Genomic DNA, 23,547 nt, shown 5'->3' with positions numbered 1-23,547 from the left:
GGCATTATTCTCTGATTTTTATTCCCAGAATATTCATGTAGTCATGGTTACTTCTGTACTTTTTCTTAATCTGGTAGTTCCAAAAAATACTAACTTAAAGGAAAATATAAAAATGATTTTTTTTCAGATTAAAAATTAGAAATAGTTTGGCCAATAAATAAATATTATCCTTACTAGAAGAAATGCTTATCCTGGTATAAAATTATTTGATTTTTCATAAAGCAAAATTCTATATATTAATGTTGCTAGCATAAATACATACATTTATGCAAAAATGAATGGGGTTGAGATCAGGGCTCTGAACTGTAGTGCTTAAGACAATGTAAAATTTACTTTTTCAAAGACTGGCTCTCTTTAACTGCACTCCTGAAACAGCTGCAACGAGGGCTCCTTTGGCCTGTGTCAATATCAAAACTCTGCAAGGCCCAGGCGGGTTATTTTTGGGAAGGGATTTTAGGATTTTGAACTTCTCTTGTCGAGGTGCCAGAGCCTAAGTTTGTTGACCTTCAGGGCACATTACCCAACCCATCTATTTCCCTAGGCATTTCCTTGACAGACAGAGAATACATGCACCGTTTTCTTTAACTCTTTCAGGATGGCAGAAGTTGATGAAGTTTTGTTTTTGAAAGTTTACTAGAAGTCTTAGTCTGTGAAGGGCACTTCGAGTAAAAGATGACTCCACCAATTGATATTAACCAAATAAGCAAGGTTGTCATCCTTGGATTGCTACTGAACATTTTTGGAAATGTGGGTTTCTAGCCATTCATGTGTTATGAATGTTCCAATTACGTTTTCTAATTCATGAAATTATTTTTTTTTCTGGAATTAAGGACACTAGTTCAAGCCATCTGACACTCCCCTACCAAAATAGTATTTTTATGTTAGATATAGATTACATGTGCAAGGATAAAATACTATGTACCATGCTAAATAAAATATTAAATGCCACGGATAGAGATACTGTGTATTATTTGGAAAATATGTGCCATGATGAAATATATCTATAACAATAAAAGCATAATATGCTAATTAGACCAGACGTCCTTCCAGACGACCTTCCAAATGAAGCCGGGGTTGCAAGGGAAGCCCTGGTCCCAGGTGCTGCAGGGAAGCCGAGGTCCTGGGTGCCAGAGGGAAGCTGGTGCCGGCAGCCAGGGGAAGGAAGGCCTACTCTTGCATGAATGTCGTGCATAAGGCCTCTGGTATGTGTATAATAAAATGAGTCAGAACTACCCAGTTGCTGGGTTCAGACAACAGGTTTTATAAAATTTGCATTTGTAAGATGAGTTGGAGGGGACTTTGTTATTTGAGTGCTATCCAAATGTGCTTGATATTCTAACAGCAAAATTGATGACCCAGAGAATCATGCAGAGACTCGCATTAAGAAAATCCCCCAAACACAGAAATGAACACATTTCATACAGATTTAGAGGTAATTTTCTTACCTATTTTAGTTGCACTGTAAATATTCTCAATGGGGAAAGCACCTCCTAAACTATAGAGTAGAACCTTCGCAAGTGCTGGTATCAGTTGCGTTGTCGTTACCAAGACATTTACGCAGTTACTCCTAAGACAGGGAGGAAATACACATATTTGTTTTCTAATAATAAATAGTCTCTATGAATACAGATTTTAAACTATCACTGTCGTCTCAATTCCATAGTAAAAAGCACCTGATAATCTAACCATTTATTCAACAGTTATTTATGAAGTGCCTATTACATGGCAGGTGCCATGGCAAATGCTAGAAATATATCCCCAAATGAGGAAATAGAAGAAAATGGGCAAAAAGTCATGGATGTATGGGGTGTTTTTCTCCCCTTCTGGATCACAAGATAGATACAGACAAGTAAATAAGACACCAGCAATATTAAATGTGTTCTGTAATAGCTGTCTCGTCAGGTCCCTGTGGAACCTCAGAGAATACCTACCTCAGCCTTTAGCAACCATGGCAAGGTTATGAGAGGGAGGATGGCCTAACTCTAAGTTTTAAATGTATCCAGAGCAGGTGTTGGTTAGGGTGACAAGACTCTGAGTCCCCATGTGTTCAGACCCTGGGAAAGTAGAGGACATAGGCAGAAAGAGGGTGATAGGATGTGTGACAGGAGTTTGGGGATTTTGTACAAGAAATAGCACAGATGATGGATCCTGAAGAAGGAAACCTGGAGAGGATCCTTATTTAGTATAAAAGGGGCTGAATCCCTGAAACTCCTCTTCAGCGACAATAAAGGGCAATTGCATTAATGGCCAAAGTTTTAGTCCTCTTCAAAGGTCCTCCCTTTGAGAGTGAGAGTCTCTCATTGTAGTACTGGTAGTAATAGCTGTAAATTGCAGAGTGAGAGACTCTCACAGCTATTTCTTTCATGGTAGTACTGGGGTGGGGAGAAAAAGGAAACGCCAAGAGAGTAGAGACTGCTGTGAAGCAGAGACCCAGAAAGAAGGGACAGTAGTCCTCCTTCTCGACTATGGGAAATTGAGCCATCCTACTTGGAGGGGCTCACAGCCATGCCTGTGAAATCGGGAATCAGATGGCACATAGCTACGGACCTTTCTCTGTTAGATAGTCTGTATCATGAGTTTTTACTACATATTGGTGAGGGCTGTAAAACATTCTCTATATTAATTTTCAGAAACCTGGCCTCAATAATAATCTCCATATGATTGGATTATGTATAACACACATAGAATCTATATAATAATGTCATAACCTTCGGTTTTTAACTATCTATGAGACCTCTTTTTATTTTTTATTTTTTAAAATATATTTTATTGATTTTTTTATGGAGAGGAAGGAAGAGGGATAGAGAGTTAGAAACATAGATGCAAGAGAAACATCGATCAGCTGCCTCCTGCACACCTCCCACTGGGGATGTGCCTGCAACCAAGGTACATGCCCTTGACCAGAATCGAACCTGGGACCCTTCAGTCCGCAGGCTGATGCTCTATCCACTGAGCCAAACTGGTCAGGGCTATGAGACCTCTTTTTAGAAATAATAAAAGCTATTGAACTCTTCCCCAGAGACATACACATTCCACAATGTTTTATACAGAATTTCAGGGCCTCAGGAATCCTCACCCCCACAGCTTTCTTGATCTTTGGTCTCTGTGTCACCAGTTACAGAGATCTCAGGGCAGCAAGTCTCATCATAAAAGCAACCTCCAATTGTTAAACAATTCTTCCTCTCATGGAGCAAGACACCCTTTCTTAGGATTCCTACTCCGCAGTCCTAATTCTCTCCTTCACAGACACAGAGAAATGTAATTTGTTTTCAGCCTAACATCTCAAGTAGTTGAATTGGTATCATTGTTCCACACATGACTCTTCTTCAGACTAAACCTTGTGGTTCCTCCCTCCAACTGTTCCTTTTATGTGGTTTCCACAGCCTAAACCCTCTGGCCATTGGAAACAAGAGGCTTCAAATATGTCACAGCCTGTTGGAATGTGGTGCCCAGAACTGAGCAGAGTACTCTGTCCTGGCTTCCCCAGCCTGACCCAGGGGGCCACTGCCCTTCCCCTTCCCACTTAGTCTTTCTGGCATCAGTGCAGCTGCTGGTCATGGCCCATGCCTAGAAACTGGGCGCAGGATTTGACACACTCCTTCGCTTCCATGTTCCGAATATGGGACTCCCCTTCTACCCTGCCAAGGTTTTCCTGTATGCTGACTCAACCAGCCCAAATATCCCCTTTCTCCCTGAATTGTAGGTTATCCACAATTTGCTAAGCATGCATTTATTTACTCATCTTACTCAGAATTGAAACTAAGGAATAGGATAGTACAAAGACTCATCCCTCACCTTGCTAGCTATGACTTCCAGATTTACATTATTTTATTCATTAGCATTTATGGCACACGTTGTTCAACTAGTTATAAGTCTATTCAATACCATTATCGACATTAACAAGTCAGTACTTCACTGCTTAGTTCAAACAGCACAAAGGTTACAATTTTTTCAAGAGTTTTCTTTTTTTTTTTAAAAAAAATATATTTTTATTGATTTCAGAGAGGAAGGGAGAGGAGAGAGAGAGAGAGAAACATCAATAATGAGAGAGAATCATTGATTGACTGCTTCCTGCACTCCCCACACTGGGAATTGAGCTTGCAACCTGGGCATATGCTTTGAATGGGAATCGAACCGTGACTTCCTGGTTCATAGGTTGACACTCAACTACTGAGCTACGCTGGCTAGGTTTTTCTCTTTACTTTTTTGATGCATTTAAGTCATGTATATTATCTACAATGACATAAAGACTTAAAACACCCACTGTGTATAGACAGTGCTGTTTTATTTTTGCCATCATCTCCTATACTTCGTCACCAACAGTGATACCATTTTTAAAAATTAGAAATCCCATGATCTTCTGTGGGGATAAGTGGTTATGAGGAGAGAAGGGTAGAGAGATGGGATCTCCTGGTAATTCTGAGAGGCAGCAACCCTCATCCTTTACCCCAAAACACATACACAATGAAAATCATTGGACACAGTGAATTGTTAGGTCCCTTCAAATACCAAAATAGTCTAGAAAGTAAAACATATTTATGTATGTTGTGCCAGTAAGACTATACCTTTAATACAATATATATAGAAACTGCAACAATACCACTTACCTAGTACTAATAATTGATAAAGACTTAAGTGCATTTGTTAGCCAGGAGTCTGTCAAACCTTCAATCTCGGCCCTTAGCTGCAGCCATGCATCTCTCTTGGCAGGGCCAAGCAGTCCTGCAACACCGAAAGCAAGGCAGGGTCAAGAGATGAACGTTATCCAGGTATAACTAGTTTGGTCTCCCTTCTGTCTAGGTTAGATCATTTTTATTCCAGCCTCTATCAGAAATTGAGAGAGAGACTGATTTCTAGTAGTATTATCCTTCATTTCAGAATTGATTATCCATTCATTCATTCCATAAGTATTTATTGAACAACTTCTAGTATATGTGCTGCCGAAGCGAGCACTATTGAACAACTTCTAGATATCAGGTGCTGGGCTGAAAACTGGGATGTAACAGTGAAACAGTGGGCAATGGGTTCCAGTTTCTTCCCTCACTGAACCTAGAATCTGGCACAGTGGATGCTAATCACCTGAGGAGCTTTGACCACTCCCCTACCTGGGTCCCACTCCAAGGCTGTGATGCAAGAGGTGTGGAGGAGAGGTCAGGGTCTACCAGCCTCATGTAAGGGTTACCATACCTCAAATGTTTTGGCTGTCTGAAAATGTGTAGCTTCTTAATAACCATAATCATTACCACTCTGAAACAGTAATAATGCCATTACCACATGTAGCTTATAGAATGTTTCTAATATTTGTACTAAAGCTGTCAGAAATATTTTGTTTTATGACAAGTTAAAAATTGTGTTGAAAATCCTGAATCTATGACACAGTTACAGACAATGGTTGAAACTGTGTTGATGTTATGATAAGAAAAAAAGCATGCTAATTTTTTTTTTTTTGCTTAAGTCCTTCCTTTTATGGCAAAACAAGATCATGTAAATCTATTATAAAGAAAAATTTCTTATTTTAATTGTATTTCAGGATACTGGGAACACATATTTAGTCCTTATCCCAATATAGAGATGCTAACATATCACAGCAATGGGGGGATAAGGACACATATGTAATACCTTAATAAAGAAAGGAAAAAATTAATATGTTGTGTCATGGCCTTATGATGGGACAATATGCAGCCACTAACTATGATATTTGCAAAACGTTGTGATGGTGGCAAAGTGTTTACAACCATGAAAAATAAAGGCAAGATTTCAAATTGTAAAAAAAAAGAAAAAATAAAGAAATGGACTTTCATGTCATTGTTTAAACTTTTTAAGATATATGATTATTTATTAGTAATCTTGTTAACTTTGAAATAATTTTAATAATACTCTTCAAGAAGGAAATAGTAACATACATGGGTGATAAAAATTCAGATTTTCCAAAAGGATATTTATTTTAAAGTTAAACGTATCACCCACAATTGATTTTAAATAGAATACCTATTTACTTGATTTTACAAAGTGTCTTATATAGAGCATTAGAATGAATTAGGAAACCTGAGTTGCCCTCCTTAAATCCCAGGCAAGTCAGTAGCCTGCAAGGGCCTATTGCTCATTTGGAAATGAAGGTCATCCATATGTAAGCTTCCTTTTGGTTCTAACATTATTGTTTAGGGTCTGTATTTTTTCTTCTTTTAGTTACTGAGTATGTACTGAGCAACTGTTATGTATCTTAAGGCTAGCAAGGCACTGGGGATATAGGTGAATGGACATACACTTCTACCCTCATGATGAGTATAGGTGTGTTTAGTACGGATAAACATTTTATTTACTATATCGTATTCAATGACATGTATGTGGATATACAGATACATATGTATAGTATGTACAAGTATATTTGGTTGTATCATCCCATTTTAATTCTCGTTTATTCATCATTCTTTTTTTCATTTTTAAAAAAGAAAAACAAAGCCCTGAGAGAAACCTTTTATGTGACCTCATGGCTAATCTTAAGATCTTGACCTAAAATTGATCCTCATAGTAGAGATCATCAAGGTTTATGATATCAAGAAGCGCATTCAAGATCTTAGTTTTAAAGTCACAGGTTTTAAAATATATTTTTTAAATTGATCTCAGAGAGGAAGGGAGAGGGAGAAGAGATAGAAATATCAATGACGGGAGAGGAAATCATTGATTGGCTGCTTCTTGCACGCCCCCTACTGGGAACTGAGCCCACAACCCGGACATGTTCCCTTACAGGGAATTGAACCGTAACCTCCTAGTTCATAGGTCAATGCTCAACCAGGGAGCCACACCAGCCAGGCTGATGTCACAGGCTTTGATATCATCTGTAATATGTGGGTGAATATAAAATGATTTAGATATTACCTTCAAAGTATTTGAACTTTTAAAAACCATGATAATCATAGTTCACACTATACATGGGAAAGACATAGTCAGATAACATACAATTTTTAAAAGGATAAAATAGACTTCTTAAAGTTTTCAAAATGAAAAAAAGCACTTGTTTATGTTTATTTCTGGTAGGATTCCAGCAAGGTAATGCTTGCTAACAACTCTGTTTCCATGACTGGAGCTCTCGTCTTTAAACAGGTCTTTCCTCTGCTTCCATCAGTCCCTCTGCCTGGTTTTCACTGGTAGCGTCCTAGCTGAAGAAGGTAAACTGAATGTCCTGCTGTCAATCTTGACTAAGCACCTGGGAATAATGAATTCTCAATGACCTTGACAGAGCTGCACGTTTTATTTTGCTGTCAGGTCTCCACCCCACTACCCACTCTAAGAAACTTAATATTTTGGCTCAATGTAGGTCAGCATGAGCTCTTGATAACTTATTTCATAGTAGGCCAATCTCTAATATGGAACATAGAACTACAGTTCAAATTCTACCTCTACCTAGAGTGCCTTTATTAGAATTAAAAAGCCACACATACCTCCAACATTGTTCTTGTAGGTGTTGTATAATTCTTTTACTCTTCTGTAACGAAAAGCCAACTTCCTCATCCAGTCAACCCCTCCTCTCACACCTGTTGGCAAACAAAGGTTTGCACTACTTGCAGCTGCATGGAAGCCATCAGTTGCAAAACTGTAGGTACTGCAACACCCAAAATATATTAAAAAGAGATAAAAGAAATAATTACATGTGCAAAACTCCATAGCTGAATTTCTGTAGGAAAAGCGTGCTAAAAGGCATGGCTTACCTTAGGTCCTGCCCATTATCATCAGAGGAGACATCATCTATATGAACTTGATCACACTCCTGTTAAAAACATTGGAAAAGTTATTTGTTTTTCCAATGATGCTTTTCACCATACTCAAATGTTTTTTCCGTCTTCCCATTTTGATCAGGCCATGGCCAGAAGATGGCAGCATTATCCCATTCTCTCCTGCTGAGAAATGGCACCATTTCTACTCTCTAAAATCTAAATCCAGAAGAATGCCATAAAAAGGAGTCCGAGAACATATGACATGTGGGCAATTTAAAAAATAATGTTAGTGTTAATATTATTGATAAGAAACTCTCTTTTGAGTCTTCATAATAATTACTGGTGTTTCCTTTCAGCCATTTCTCCATTTCTGCTGTGCATACTTAAGTACTGAAGCCAAGCTAAACCTGAAGATACACAAAATTGTTTAGTCTGAGCACCTCGGGTGGTTACTATTATTTATTATTTTTAAAATATAGTTTATTGATTTTTTTACAGAGAGGAAGGGAGAGGGATAGAGAGTTAGAAACATCGATCAACTGCCTCCTGCACACTCCCTACTGGGGATGTGCCCGCAACCAAGGTACATGCCCTTGACCGGAATCGAACCTGGGATCCTGAGTCTGCAGGCCAACACTCTATCCCCTGAGCCAAACCGGTTAGGGCTATTTATTATTTGTTGAGCGGAAACAGAGGGTCTCAGTGATTAAGGTGCTCTGTGAGATTTCCATGACTTCCTACATTGTGCTGGGCCATGGATGCCATGAAAGAATTCACGCTGGTGTGATTGTAAAAGGCCTGGTCTTTTAACACAGGAAAAAAGCTAATAACCATGGAAGATGACATTTTCTTTTTTTCTTTTGCTCAAGTTTTAAAATCTTTAAACTAAAAAAATACTTAAAAAGTGAAAGGGAAATAATGAAGAACTACCACATCCAATGTGTACAAACTCAGAGGAAAATAAAGTGTAGATATGTACACTCAACAATTGGCCTGATTTAAATTGTAGTGTGCTCAGAACAAATGGTAACTTTTCTGGATAAGAATTCAGTTCTTCTTCACTGTTCTTTACTGCTCTATCTTAAAATAATCTGCAAAGTTCCAGTGAAATGGTATCTGACCAAAGGGTGAAATGTGGCTACGATACTAATCTCAGAATAAATACGCTTAGCCTCTTGGGCTTCTTTCCCACTCAAATTACTTGTCATACAGATTATGACTGTATGTATAATGCTTACCATTCAAAACAATTAAAAAGTATAATCTTTGAAAATAGGATGCCATAGTAAAAAGAAAAAGCTTTCCAGCTATTATTTTTATTTATTATAGGACCTGAAAATACCTGGTAGTGAAATTTTGCTATTTGATCTCTAGCTTTCCACACTGGCTTTTAAAAAAATATATAAAACCTTAATGACTAGCCCAATCAATACAATTTTAGTACATAAGTTGAAAACACATGTGAATTAATTTTAAAGGTTCATAGGATTTACATAAATTATGGGTTTAGTAAATTTTGAATAAATCTCTACCTATAGTCACTGGTAAGAGAAGGCTCAGTAAAGCTAATCTGACTGAAAGCTCCCGGAGGGGATGTTAGGTTCACTTTGATATACCCCCACCAAAGGCACAATCTGGTATAAAGTAATCACTCAATGATTCTTTGTTGAATAAATGGCAGAACTCTAGACATATTATCATTATTGACAGAAGTACCACAGTTATTTAATTTTTAAAAATATATATAACTTTATTGATTTCAGAGAAGGGAGAGGGAGAGAGAGATAGAAACATCAATGATGAAAGAGAATCACTGACCCGCTTCCTCCTGCACACCCCCAACTGGTGTTTGAGCCCACCACCCGGGCATATGCCCTGACCGGGAATCAAACCCTGACCTCCTGGTTAATAGGTCGTCACCCAACCACTTAGCCACCCTGGTCGGGCAGATATTTAAATTTTTGAACATAACGTTATGGTGATATGAAATAATATTCTAGATGGTAAGAACTGTAAGAAGATATATCAAGAGTGGAGGGGAGCCATTGTACCAAAAAAATTAAGATACCTAGGAATAAACTTAACTAAGGAGGTAAAAGACCTGTACTCAGAAAACTACAGGACATTGAAAAAAGAGATAGAGGAAGACATAAACAAATGGAAGAACATACCATTTTCATGAATTGGTAGAATCAACATCATTAAAATGTCCATACTATCCAGAGCAATCTACAGATTCAATGCAATCCCCATTAATATACCAATGGCATACTTCAAAGATCTAATACAAACTCTCCAAAAATTCATCTGGAATAAAAATAGACCCTGAATAGCCACAGCAATCCTGAGAAAGAAGAACGAAGTTGGAGGGATCACAATACCAGATACCAAGCTATATTACCAAGTCACTGTTCTCAAAACTGCCTGGTACTGGCACAAGAACAGACATATAGACCAATGGAACAGAAGAGAGAACCCAGAAATCGACCCAAGTCATTATGCTCAATTAATATTTGACAACAGAGGCAAGAGCATACAATGGAGTCAAGACAGTCTCTTCAATAAATGGTGTTGGGAAATTTGGTCAAATACATGCAAATAAAATGAAACTAGATCACCAACTTACACCATACACAAAAACAAACTCAAAATGGCTAAAGGACTTAAATGTAAGACAAGATACCATAAAATTCCTACAAGACTCCATAGATAGCAAAATAGCAGACATATGTTGTAGCAATATCTTTATAGACACAGCTCCTAGGGCAGTGGAGACTAAGGAGAAAATAAACAAATGGGACTACATCAAAATAAAAAGCTTCTGCACAGCAAAAGAAACCATCAACAAAACAACAAGAAAGCCCACTGCATGGGAGAACATATTTGCCAATGATATCAACGATAAGTGTTTAATCTCCAAAATTTACAGAGAACTCATGCAACTTAACAAAAGAAAGATAAATGATCCAATCAAAAAATGGGCAAAGGACCTAAATAGATACCTTTTGAAAGAGGACATACAGAAGACCGAGAGACATATGAAAACATGCTCAAAGTCACTAATCATTTGAGAGATGAAAATCAAAACAACAATGAGATACCATCTCACACCTGTCAGAATGGCTATCATCAACAAATCAACAAACCACAAGTGCTGGCAAGGATGTAGAGAAAAAGGAAACCTCGTGCACTGCTGGTGGGAATGCAGACTTGTGCAGCCACTGTGGAGAACACTATGGCGTTTCCTCAAAAAGTTAAAAATGGTACTCCCATTTGACCCAGTAATCCCACTTCTAGGACTATATCCCAAGAAACCAGAAACACCAGTCAGAAAGGATATATGCACCCCTATTTTCATAGCAGCACAATTTACAATAGCTAAGATTTGGAAACAACCTAAGTGCCCATCAGCCGATCAGTGGATTAGAAAACTGTGGTACATCTACACAGTGGAATACTATGCTGCTATAAGAAAGAAGGAACTTTTACCATTTGCAACAGCATGGATGGAACTGGAGAACGTTATGCTAACTAAGCGAAATAAGACAGTTGGAGAAAGATAAATATCACATGATCTCATTCATATGTGGGATATAATGATCAACATAATTTGATAAACAAGAATAGATCCAGAAACAAATGGCAGGGGAGGGGGTCGTAGAGAGCAACCAAAGGACTTGTATGCATGCATATTTGCATAACCAATGGACACAAACACTGGGGAGGTGCGGGGTTGCCCGGGGTGGGAATGGTTGGGGGGCACAGGGGGGGCTGGTGGTAAGGGGAGTGTTAAGTGGGGGGGGGGAGAAGAAAGGAGACATATGTAAAACTTTAGACAATAAATAAAAAATATATTAAATAAAAATAATAAAAATAAATAAAAAAGAGTGGAGGGGAGGGTGAGAGAACGAGCTAAGAACTGAGGCCATGAGAGGCATGGCAGGACAGACACTTAGAATGGTTCTTCCTCATTTTGACTGAGTATTCTTTGCAAGGAGTACAGCCTAAACTTTAACCAAAAGGGGCATCTGGCTTCCAGAAAAATCTCAGGGAAAAGTACTGCAAGAAACAGTAGTAGCTCTTTGAATTCTAAAACAAAGAGTGGAAAGATTTAACAAGTTAGCATGAAAGTTGGAAATAAATTTCTTCTCCCAGAATATGGAAGGAGCAAAGTAATTCTAGATGACAAGGATTGCTTCTTATTTAAAGATGGTGACATTCTTGGTAAGTATGAAGCCTGAATTAAAACACCACTGAAGTGGCATCACATGAAGCTGCTCATTTCCACCTAAGTTCTAAAATCTTTCATGAGGTAAATAATTTTCATGTCTCTCTTTTACAATAAACTAATAATATCCAAAAGAAGTTTGGAGGGAATTTTTTTAGTTACCCTGGCAATTAGATGTTATTTCTATATTTAATATCCTCTTATCCTAATTTTTAGAGAAATTCCTCTGACATTTAAAGTATTAACTCACATGATTAATTTATACATTTTGCCCCAAATCTCATTTTTTTTACTCCTGAGGACATCAGTATATCAAACTTATTGGACCATGAGCTCCATATTAGAAGTTATATTTGAGATTTTTCCAAATGGAACTTCTCTTTAAATTTATGCCTAGTTAGCTATGCTTGTTGACTTTGGACTCTTGCCTGAGAATTACACTGCAGTGAAAGCAACCTGAATTTCAATCAAGTACATTTTTAGAAAAATCAAAGTAATTGTTCTTCAATTAGTTTTCACTCAGGAGAACTTTGCAGGAATCATCTTGGCCAAAACATGAAATACTAAAAACAATGTAATGTTTGGTTTTAACAAATTTCAGTATAAGAACTCAAACATTTGGGATAATTCTGGAACTAATCTTAAATTCTTTAATTTTGTTTTATAAGGTGACCGCAATGTTGTCGCTGATCTTTATCAGTTGTAATCCACAGCAGTCTTCTCTCACTTTTATGAGCCAGAACTCCCTGGTGCCTTTTTTTTCTGGAAGTTATTCTAACTGAAATAACACTGTGTTTAAACAGAACATTCTCTTCTTCGGGGGAGTAGTGTGAACATTTGCCTTCTCTGCAGTTGGGCAGGATGTCCTGAAGTGTCTATTAGGGGGATTTAAATGTGTGTCTACTAAAGAATTATGTGAAAGCAGCTGCTACTTACTACATATGGTACAGTATCTATTGAAGGATTTCAGTCTCAAATTAGATTTTTAGGTTAAGAAAAGAAACCTTGAGAGATTAAATACACAAGGGTGGAGGGAGGCACCATAACAGGCTAATGATAGAGTTACTCTCTTGAGGAATTCTCCTATTTGTCAGAAACAAAAATAGCTTAATATCAGTGATGAAGCCCATAACCATCTTTGCTTAGAAGAGACTTACTGAAATAAAAAATTGGGTGAAAGTAAAGTTGACTTTCAAAATCAGATGCGGAAGGATAGTGGAAATGTATGTTACTGAACGATCTTGAAACCCATTGTTCAGATTTTGTTAGTTTTAGTATTTATCTTACTTAAGTCAGGAAAAGCTTTTGAGTTTCCTTTGGCACTTTGTCTGAATGTGCATGTGTACATGGGGCATGTGTGTGGTGTGTATGTGTGTGTGTGTGCATGTATGAATATTCAATCAATTCATATGCAAGAGACCCAATCACTTTTTTTTATTAAGTACAGGATTGTTGGATACTAAGTTTTAGTGTTTGAGTCAAATACAATTTTTATTACATTCTAAACACAACTAAAAAGCTGTAATCATAGAAAGAAAGTCAATTCCAATGTTTTCTCAGTTAATTTTTCTACCAGAGATCCTGCCAGGCATTTAAAAAATATTTTATATAGTATCTAATCCAAAATAAAAATGCTTAAAGCATCATAGCTGAGCACATGTTTGTGATATGCAAATATTCATGTCAAAAATATCTGAAAATTCCTTATATGCTACTTTCACTTTCTTTTGTGTTCTGTTAAAAGTTGGATGGCAAATTTATTCCATCTGTCTTCTAACGTGCCAGTAAAATAGCTAATAGGTCATTTAGTACATTTATTTCTAGTAAAAAATAATTAATAAAATAAAATAAAAACAATGAAATTTGGATAAAACCACATAAAACTTCCTTTTTTGTTTTTTTACAGGTTTGGAAGGACTAATAATCTTAGAATTCTCTTTATAATGAGGCCAATCTATTTCAACCAACAGAAAAACCAACCTAAGAAGTTACGAGTCTATATAAAAATTCAAGTTCCAAAAAGGTTAAAATGTGTTTCCTATTATCATGTATATATAAAATCATTCTGTATACTAGACAGGGATCAGTAGTAAGATTACTTTAAATCAGGTTTTAGAGAGGTGATTATTATTTCTTATAATAAAACTGAAACACATGTCTAGAAATACTAATCATTCCTATTGTCCATTAAAGAAAAAAAAAAAAAGAAATTGCTTTAAACAGACAATAATTTTATTATCCAGTAAAAACAGTGACTCAGTGAAGAGAATACAACAAAATGCTATTACACAGGTTTCCAGCTTATACGTTTATAGGATATTCTGAACAACACAATTTTTGCTCTTATGTCTCAACTGTGAGTAAAACTGGATTTTAAGACCTTGCAATTAAAAAAAAATCTCATTGAAGACACTGATTATCTTGGCTTTTCTTTCTCACACACTTTTTTTTTCTTTATTGATTAAAGTATTACATATGTGTCCTTATCCCCCCATAAACACCCAACCCCACTCCCATTCATGCCCTCACCCCCCTGGTGTCTGCGTCCATTGGTTATGCTTATATGCATGCATACAAGTCCTTTGGTTGATCTCTCCCCCTTATCCCCTCACTCCCCTACCTTCCCTCTGAGGTTTGAGCATCTGATCGGTGCTTCTCTGTCTCTGGATCTGTTTTTGTTCATCAGTTTATGTTGTTCATTAAAATCCACAAATGAGTGAGATCATGTGATATTTATCTTTCTCTGACTGACTTATTTTGCTTAGCATAATGCTCTCCAGTGCCATCCAAGCTGTTGCAAATGGTAGGAGTTCCTTCCTTTTTACAGCAGCATAGTTCAGCAGGGTATGAGGGCGGAAGTATGTTCTCTGGTGCCAGACTCCAGAGTTTCAAATCCCAGTTCTACCACTTAGCTAGCAGTTACCATAGACATAATTTTTTATGCTTGTAACCCTACAATTCCACCTCTACAAAAATAATGTGGTAATCATATTAATTTCTAGAGGTTGTTAATTATTTAATGGAAAGCCCAATAAAAAATGTTGAACACAAAGTGGGGAGGATTCAGCAATCAAAAATCTCCCTCTTCATTTATAATATAGACAAACATTTTTACTCTACTGTGAAACCATGAGATAAAAAACTAAACTTAAATATGACATTTAAAAAAAGAAAGAGAAATCTCTTCCAACATTGTGGTGCTTGACTGGGAAGTATTCCTGGTCCAGTGCCCAAGCTACTCAGTTATTTCAAATTTTATTGTCTGAATGCCTAATGACTCAGATCATTAACACCCAGATTATATACCTATTATAGGACCTATTCAGCTATTCTGAGGCTATTTTTTTCTTGGGTCCTTTCATTTTGTTGTTGTTTCACTTTCTCTTCATTTGAGTTTGGAAATGGAAAGATAAATTAGAAGAAAACAATAGAAAACAAGTGCAATCAAACCAGTCAGATGTGTGATGTTAAACAGCTCTAGCAGTGTTTCATCTGAAAGGGGAGGAAATGAGGAATGATAATGTTGTCTAAAATTAGGTGTCAGGTTATCTACAAAATGTAATGACCCATGTTAGCACCATGAATAGCATCTGAGACTACTGTCCAGTGATTAACCTAAAGAGTATCCTGGTTTATATCCCGAAAAAGCTAATGCTTATTCCAAAAGTGCACGTGGATTGTATTTGAGACACTAACAGGATGAGGAGCAGTGTAGTGTACAGGGGTGCACGCAGATCTTCTGAGATATTTTCATTCTAATTATGTGCCAGTATATAGGTATAATTCGTTAACTAAATTTAGCTTTTGTTTGCATTTATATATACAATTTTCCCCTTGGCAGGAACTTTACTGTTCTCTTATGCTAAATTTCTATCTTTAAGTTTTCTTGAGGTTATCTGGTGTTATAGAAACCATTTAAACGTTTTAATAGTTGGATACAACTATTCTTACCTTTTAAAATTCTTACCTCTAAATCATTAAAAAATAAATGTGTATCAGCAAGATTAAAAATCATTTCCTCCATTCGGAGTCCAAGGGTTACAGCCATGGGAGGATCCTGAGAAGAAAGTACACACACAATGAGGTAAAATTTCAGTAACTACAGTTATTATTAAACATACTTTAAGTGCATATTGTTGTGGGGGTGGTGACCATAGATTTTTACTTAAGATTCAAAAGATTTCCCAACTACCTGAAAAGGTACCTTTCCAAAGGGTTCATTTAAGACATAATAAGTGTACAGATGCATCTATGAAGTTATAGAAATTTATATGCACATAAAAATGACTAGGGAATGTTTTGACATAAATCTGTATGTTCATGAGAGGATCCAGTCTACATATACCCCATGAACAGTCCTTTGGAGAAATGTATTTGGATGGAATACTGAACAATGCTAACGACTTGTTAAAAATAAGAAAGGATTTCCTTTAAAGAATGATACATAAGAATTAGGATTGGGAGAAAAGTAGGTCTACTGGATGTTTGCAGGACTTGAGCAGACAATGTCACCTGGAGGCAGGATACGAAGAGCTGGTGAGGCATGGTGAAACCACCACTTAATTATGAACTTCATTTTGATCAACAGGAAATATTTATCTGCATGAGTGTATAGTTTGGTCTAACCTGCATTTGACTAGGAATAAAGAGAGAAGAGTTGAGGATAACACAAGGAATTATTAATTCAGTAGATGTAATCTGTGTAGAAAATATATACATTTAGAAGTTTAATGAAAGTATAGGGATTATTAAGAAGTCAAGTGACTTATTTTTTGTTTATAGAAACCAAGATGTTACACAGCAGCAAGTGGTTGAGAATCAAGACCAGAGTTCGTACTTTACCATGACCAACTACAGTTGAAAGCCTGGCATCAAGAGGCGAAAGACTAAAAAGTAAGGAGGGTTTAGGGACTGGGCTAGGAGAGTAATTCATGTTCAAACATGGTGCTTAAATGATCAAAGTTGGAAAGATCTCTAAAGAAAACTACTATAGTGATGACCCTGAAGATACAGAAAATAGAAAACCTAGATGGAATAAACCCTCAGAATTTGAGACCAGAATGAGCCTAATGTTAGTGGGGAGACTATGGGTTTGAATAAAGCTGACAAGTCTAGAAGAACACTATTCGTTTGGCTGAGAATTCTTTTTGGAAGACCTCAGAGGGTGATTTGGGTTGAGTGGCTGGGCCAGGAGCCAGACTGTAAGAATTTAAGGAGAGAGTACCAAACGTGTGTTTTCAATGGTCTAATAAATGACATTTCAAGAAATGTATTTTAACTTGGGAAAATGCAATGCTAACTTGATATTAATTTATGGTAAAATACGCAATCCAGGTCAGGCCCAGTAGTATTCATATACACCCCTGAAATTATCTCACTTAGCAAGTAGAAGCCCCTCCTCATTCTACACCTATGCTGCAACAACCAATTTTTTTCCCTTTCTTCCTTCCATAATGCTTTGAGGGGGACACACTAGAGTATAAATATATTTGAAGTGAGTGCCACCTCATGTTCTGTAGTGATTAAGAGCTAGAGAATAGGAATTGATTGCTAAGCTAAGAAAGAAAAAGGTCACTGAGGTGTGTTGAAGCCAAGACTTGATATTAGAGAAAGAAAGGACAATAAGAATATGTTAAATGTCAGCATAATTTTCTAATTGTCTACATCCCTTCCTCATAGACTTCTGTGGAATTCATAGCTCAAGATTCTCTCTTCTCGAAAAGAGATATGCATTGTTCACATCCCTGACGGTATCCTGGTCTTGTGTCCTTCAGGAAGGAGGCCTCTACTTTGACGCTACTGCTAGGTTCATCTGTCTTCCAGTGTCAGGATCATTTGGAGAAACATATCCAAAGATCAAATCAATTCCATTTTATACAACAAAGAGTTATTCAAGAACAAAAATATGAAGCTTTTTTATTTATTTTATTTTTACTTTTTTGGTCTCAAAGTCTTTCAGAATTCAGAGGGATTTCTCTTGCTCTGCTTCCTTCAAGTATAGAATTCTTATTTTTTCTGATTTCTTTATGTTGTTCATGTTTTTGTTGTTGTCTTTGAAAGAAAAATCTCTAAAGGTTGAATAAAAGTTTTAAAAATATACATTTGTCTTTTTTTTGTGTGTAAAAAAAATTCCTCTTTCTCTTTGGGATGGGGTTTGCATAGGCTGAAGACATAAAAAACTTGTAAATATTCTGTATAGTCATGGGACCATGAACAATATGTCTACAAAAATATCAGGAAAAATCAAATGTAATTATAGCATGAAAACATATAATTCCATTAGTGACGCTCTGTGCTTTTCAGGAATGTTCACTGATGCAGGACAATAAAACTGAGCTCCATACTCCTCTGTATGTTTCTGATGATTACTGCCCTAAAGATATATATTTCACATGGGCGTTCAGAATGTCTTCTTTAAAAGGTTTTCATTCTCAAGATTGGGTCGGTTAAATTGTTATCCTACAATTTGCCAGTTTTTCTTCTTTAAGTTTTAAATAAAACTATTGACTTTCTTATGTTCCGACCTCACATTCTTTGCATTGACAAATCAGATTTATGGGGATGGAAGAAAATATACTGTTCCTCTTTGATTGTTACTTTCATCAATTCCACACTTCTGAAGTACATAACTCTCTATGCTACCCCAGCAGTGATAGGAAAGTCCACAAAAAATGCATTTTGTGCATCTGATAAGCATGCAAACAAATATAACTTTTAGAAAACGGACAATAATTCTCTAACAAGTAAGCACAGCGCATGGTGTGATGAAAACTGTGTTTGAGCATTCCCACTCCAGTGGGAATGCAACTCCATGGCAATTGAAGGGGTTGCTCATTTGTTTATCATGCTATGGCAATTCCACATCACACACTCTGGGAGAGCTAGGACTCCGTAAGCACTTTGGCAAAATATCATTTGTGAACCAGGAAAGTTTAGGTTTGAGGTTTGCTGTAGCGTAAACTAGCTGTATTTTACCAAGGTTTCCAAAGAGCAAGGCTTATCTAAAGGGAGGGTTTTCATCTGCTATGCCAAAGGCTTGGCACAGACAGGCTAAGGATAGTTATGCCACAAGCCTAGGAAAACCATGCCTATAAGAGGTGATAATCTAGTTTCTAAGAAAATGTCTAGTGAGGGCTGACTTTCAAATATCTAATTTTACTTTCTTTTACCCCATCTTACTAAGTCCTTGGGAGAGTTGATTCTAAGTAAGTGGATTACAGTATCACATTTTTCTAGCTAAAAGACCCACAGATGTAAGAATCCAAGAAAGATGAGCAGGGATTTGGTGGGGGTCGCCTTAGAAAGGTCTCTGAAGTGTTGGGCTCACTGGGCCTTGCCAGACTACTGTGAAAGAGCTGCCGGCGCCTGCAATTCCATGGTTTTATCAGGCATTTGAGAGTTAAATATACTTCTGGATTGAACCCAAGTTTAATACAGAGATGTTTGCTCATTTTCATTAGATGTTTGTAGAAATATGGGCACCTTATGAATCAAGAATTACTGCCTTTTTTTCAGTTTACCTGTAGGGAGTGTTGAGTTTAGGGTCTGAAATTAAGTGAAAACTTGGACAGAGGAAAAAAGTGGGATAATAAAGGCCAACAGGAAGCTCTGATGCATATTTTACATATACAACAGTTCCAATAGGTTCAAAGTGTCTACAGCGGAGTTTAATATGGGGCAAACTGAACTTCTGCCAACTTATTCTGTGCTCTGCCCTATTAAAATACTGAAACTACTCCCAAGACATTTGGTTTGAGAGAGAGAGAGAGAAGGGAGGGGGAGAGACAGAGACAGAGAAAGACAGAGAAAATAATGAATAACTTTTGGCCCTTAAATGTGTGATTCTAAACCGGATGTCACACATAAGGGCCATCATATGACTAAGTCAGGTTCAAGTACAGCAGATCTCTATATCTAAATACTATGTTAACACAGAGCAAAATTTGGAGCCAGACTGTCTGTCTATGGGCCTCTGCCCTGTACTGGGTCATCAGCTGGAATACTTCTCTAGGGACACAATATAAAAATATCTTAGGAGAAAAGGCAATTATGTGTTGTTGTTGTTTTAATAGGGGACTTTTCTTTTTAAAGAACTAAAGTCCTTGGAACTCATTTGGGACCTGAAGCACATGTAGACTAGTGACAAAGGCAGAGATGTGTTAGTTCATTACGGAAGAAGGAAGACAAGCTTGCTCACGGACTAAAGTGGAAATAGTGAGTGGGTCTATTAGAAATAAACTCTTTTAATCAGTGACAAGAGATGAAGTTCAGTCATGAATCAGAAGGAAAATTTAACCATTGAGATGTTTGTCAATGATGGATAGGCAGTGGGCTGGAGTTCTCAGGGGGAATTGGAGAATGGTTTCAGGAACATTCATTTATTTAGCACATATTTACTGAATGTCTACTATGTGTTAAGAATATTCAAATTCTGGGTTGAGAGCACAGAATCAAATAGACAAAGTCCCTGTCCTTAAGGGGTTTATATTGTCACTGGATGACCTATCAGATATATAAACAAAGAAAAAACCCCAAAGAAATATATAGTATTTCAGCTGGTGAAAAATAAACAGAGTTAGCAGATACAAAAGGCTATAGGGATAGATGGTGATGGCTCATTCAAAGAAAGCACAGGTAAGGCCTTTCTTAGGAGATGGCAGCTGGAGAGAAGAGACCTAAAAAGGGTGAGGGAACTAGCCGTGCACAGACTCCAGTGGTGGCAGGGAACATATGCAGAGGTGAGACTGAGTCTAGTGCATGTGAAACAGTGTAAGGCAGAGATCCAGGTCAGGGAAGAAAAGTAAAGCAAGTATGCAAAAGAAGAGTGCTTAACTGGGCCAAATGCTGAGAGCCCCAGCAAGATAAACCAGGAATTTGGCAAGAGAAGGTCATTCCTTGGACTTGAAGAGCGTCATATGACTGGAAGGCTAGGGAAGAGCAGAGAGAAGGGGCAGCAACTGGAAAATGGGCTCAAGATGATTTCTGGTGATGGTACTATTACAGCATGGTCTGTGATGATAAGATAATTCAAAAGCGTGGGAAACTGGGGACTCAGGAGCAAAAGAGATCATTTCAGGAGTAGATTCCATGAGTAAGTGAGAGGGTCTGGATCCAGGATACGCATAAAAGTGTAAAGAAAAGGCAGAGCATGTGGTATGGTGCGAAGATGAAGTAATTATTTCAGTTGCTTTTTTTTAGTGATAGAGGAGAAGTTTCGTGCGAAATTGAGAGGGGAGCTGAAGATGTGAGGGGAGTGGTTTGAAATAGTCAGCTGGAAGAATTGATTCACCCGGGGGTGCTGAGACCCACTTGAGATGTGTGATCACACTCAGCTGTTGGGGAGCAGGCAGAAAGGACAACCGTGAAACACACTGTCAAAACGTTAGATGCTTTCAAACTCTGCATTCATCATTTCATACGTACCACACTCACTCTCTAGTCACCCTCTGCTTCTCTAAACATTGAGCTCAGTGAATATCTTTCATTCTCAGATAAAACAACAGATACAAATCCATGCAAATATCCTCAGAAAGCATCCAGTTCTCCCAAGATTCAGATTTCCTTGAAACCAAATAAAATAGGTTACACTTTTGAAGGTTTATTATGTGGTAGGCCATGTTTTGAGTTTTAATGCATTAATCATTTAACCCTGCTAATCAACTTAGTCCTTTTATTCTTCTTCTCACTTTAGAAAAAAGATTACTAAGTCTCACAATCACTAAAGAAACTACCCAAAGGCACAAGTGTAGAAAGAGGTGGTGCTAAATTTTGAATTCAGGTCCATTCTTCCTCCAAGCTAGAAGGCTCTAACCATCATGCCCAGAGAGATGGTAATCTGCATGGTGTTAGCCATTAGGGAGGCCTCCAATCCATGGCTCCAAACACTTGATTAATTCTAATCACTCCCCATTAAATCATGTTGCTTTCCTTAGCTGGTGCTTTCAGAATCCTTTCTATAAAACTCTGTACAGATTGTTTAATATAAAAGTAACCAATTGAATTAGTCTGAGGAACATATTATTTCCCCACTGCTGCTTTTATTTTTTTTTAAATATATTTTATTGATTTCTTACAGAGTGGAAAGGGAGAGGATAGATAGTTAGAAACATCGATGAGAGAGAAACATCGATCAGCTGCCTCCTGCACACCTCCCACTGGGGATGTGCCTGCAACCTAGGTACATGCTCTTAACCGGAATCGAACCCGGGACCCTTCAGTCCGCAGGCAGACGCTCTATCTACTGAGCCAAACCGGTCAGGGAACCCACTGCTGCTTTTATATAGGATGTTCTCTAAAATGAGTAAGTAGTGTTGGGAGCTTGAATTTTAATTTGACACTATAAGGCAGGGATGGGGAATGTCCAGTCCGAGGGCCTTATAAGGCCCATGAAATCATTTGGTCTGGCCCTGCCAAGGCATTAGGGGTGAGCTGATTAAAGGTTTGACCAAATATGGCAGGGTAATTTTTACATTGATAATTCTGTATGGCTTGTGAATAATGTTATAACTATCCAAATGATCCTTGGTAGAAAAAAGGTTCCCCACCCCTGCTATAAGGTAATGATTCACTTCTCCTTCAGTCTTTCCACTGACTTAGGCTGCTTCCTTTGCATCCTTACTGTGAAATAACTTTAGAGGATCATGGCTTCATAACACATGACATATTAATGCTACCAAAAAAGTCAAATCCTTAAAGCACAATCTATTTAGCTTCATTGTTTCTGTGCATCTGGGTTTTCACCTTTGAAATATCCCTTTGCAGATCGCTCCTTCTAAAGCAGACCACCCTCAGGAGAGCACATAATCTTAACTATTCTATAATCCAATCCTTGCCTTGTTTTCTTCTACCTTTTTGTAAAATTCCTTAAATTCCATCCTTAATCTCAAATGCATACATAAAAGAAACTGTACACTGTTATTCTCTGGAGCATTTGAAATCTTGCTCCTGGCAACTATCATCAGTCTGACTCAAATAAAGTCCTATAAAATATTTCCTGACTTCAAACCTTCATTCTTCCATGGTAATTTTGATCTTTAGAAATAAGATCATTTGAACCCAAGGCAATGAATAAGGAGCATCGTCAAAATATCATTGTTTTTCTTTTTGTCAAAAATACCATAAAGTTGTTTCCATCCCAGAACTGAGCATGGACTTCCATTTGGAATAAGAAGGGGTGCCCATAAAGAGGCGAGGAGGGTGAACCATAAAAAAGAAATGAAGCTGCTTTTCTTGAGTGACTCATACATGGGCTCTAAGAATAATTCCAAAAGCAAAGTTCTCACGGTTATAAGAAGCTAGCCCACTATAACAATGACAGCGCCCAGCCCATGGGGCTCAGTGGTTGAGCAACAAAAGATTACTTCCTTATTCCAAATAGCATTCTATAGCAACATTTGGTGCAACAAATCAAGCAATTTCTTAAAGTTCCCTTATTAAGGACTAAAGGCCCGGTGCACAAAATCATGCACTGGTGGGGTCCCTCTGCCTGGCTGGTGATCAAGGCTGATTGGGGCCATCTTGCCCAGTTCCTATCGGGGCAATCAGGGCTGGCCAGTCAGGGGGGAGCGGAGTGGGGAGGGACCGCAAGAGGTTGGCCCAGCACAGGAG

At 37.6% G+C, this 23,547-nt stretch overlaps 1 protein-coding gene and 1 pseudogene across 4 annotated transcripts in view; one reads left to right on the top strand and one right to left on the bottom strand.

The window, feature by feature from the left end:
* EYA4 (EYA transcriptional coactivator and phosphatase 4) overlaps positions 1 to 23,547 on the bottom strand; it is a 239,413-nt gene that overhangs the window by 4,515 nt on the left and 211,351 nt on the right. For all 3 annotated transcript variants that reach the window (XM_080664649.1, XM_080664650.1, XM_080664651.1), the window contains exons 13-17: positions 15,908 to 15,997; positions 7,707 to 7,765; positions 7,440 to 7,600; positions 4,608 to 4,722; positions 1,446 to 1,567 (exon numbers count right to left, since the gene is read on the bottom strand). In XM_080664649.1, the coding sequence (XP_080520775.1) occupies positions 1,446 to 1,567; positions 4,608 to 4,722; positions 7,440 to 7,600; positions 7,707 to 7,765; positions 15,908 to 15,997 (547 nt within the window). The remainder of the gene's footprint in view (positions 1 to 1,445; positions 1,568 to 4,607; positions 4,723 to 7,439; positions 7,601 to 7,706; positions 7,766 to 15,907; positions 15,998 to 23,547) is intronic.
* Positions 11,649 to 11,953, top strand: LOC308245906 (10 kDa heat shock protein, mitochondrial-like; annotated as a pseudogene). The gene has a single exon. The product of its transcript is annotated as a 10 kDa heat shock protein, mitochondrial-like (transcript).

This window comes from Plecotus auritus (assembly GCF_963455305.1).
Source record: "Plecotus auritus genome assembly, chromosome: 4".
In the NCBI taxonomy this organism is placed as follows: Eukaryota; Metazoa; Chordata; class Mammalia; order Chiroptera; family Vespertilionidae; genus Plecotus; species Plecotus auritus.
The sequence above is the reverse complement of the archived record's forward strand: the minus strand, read 5'-3'. Positions and strand labels throughout refer to the sequence as shown.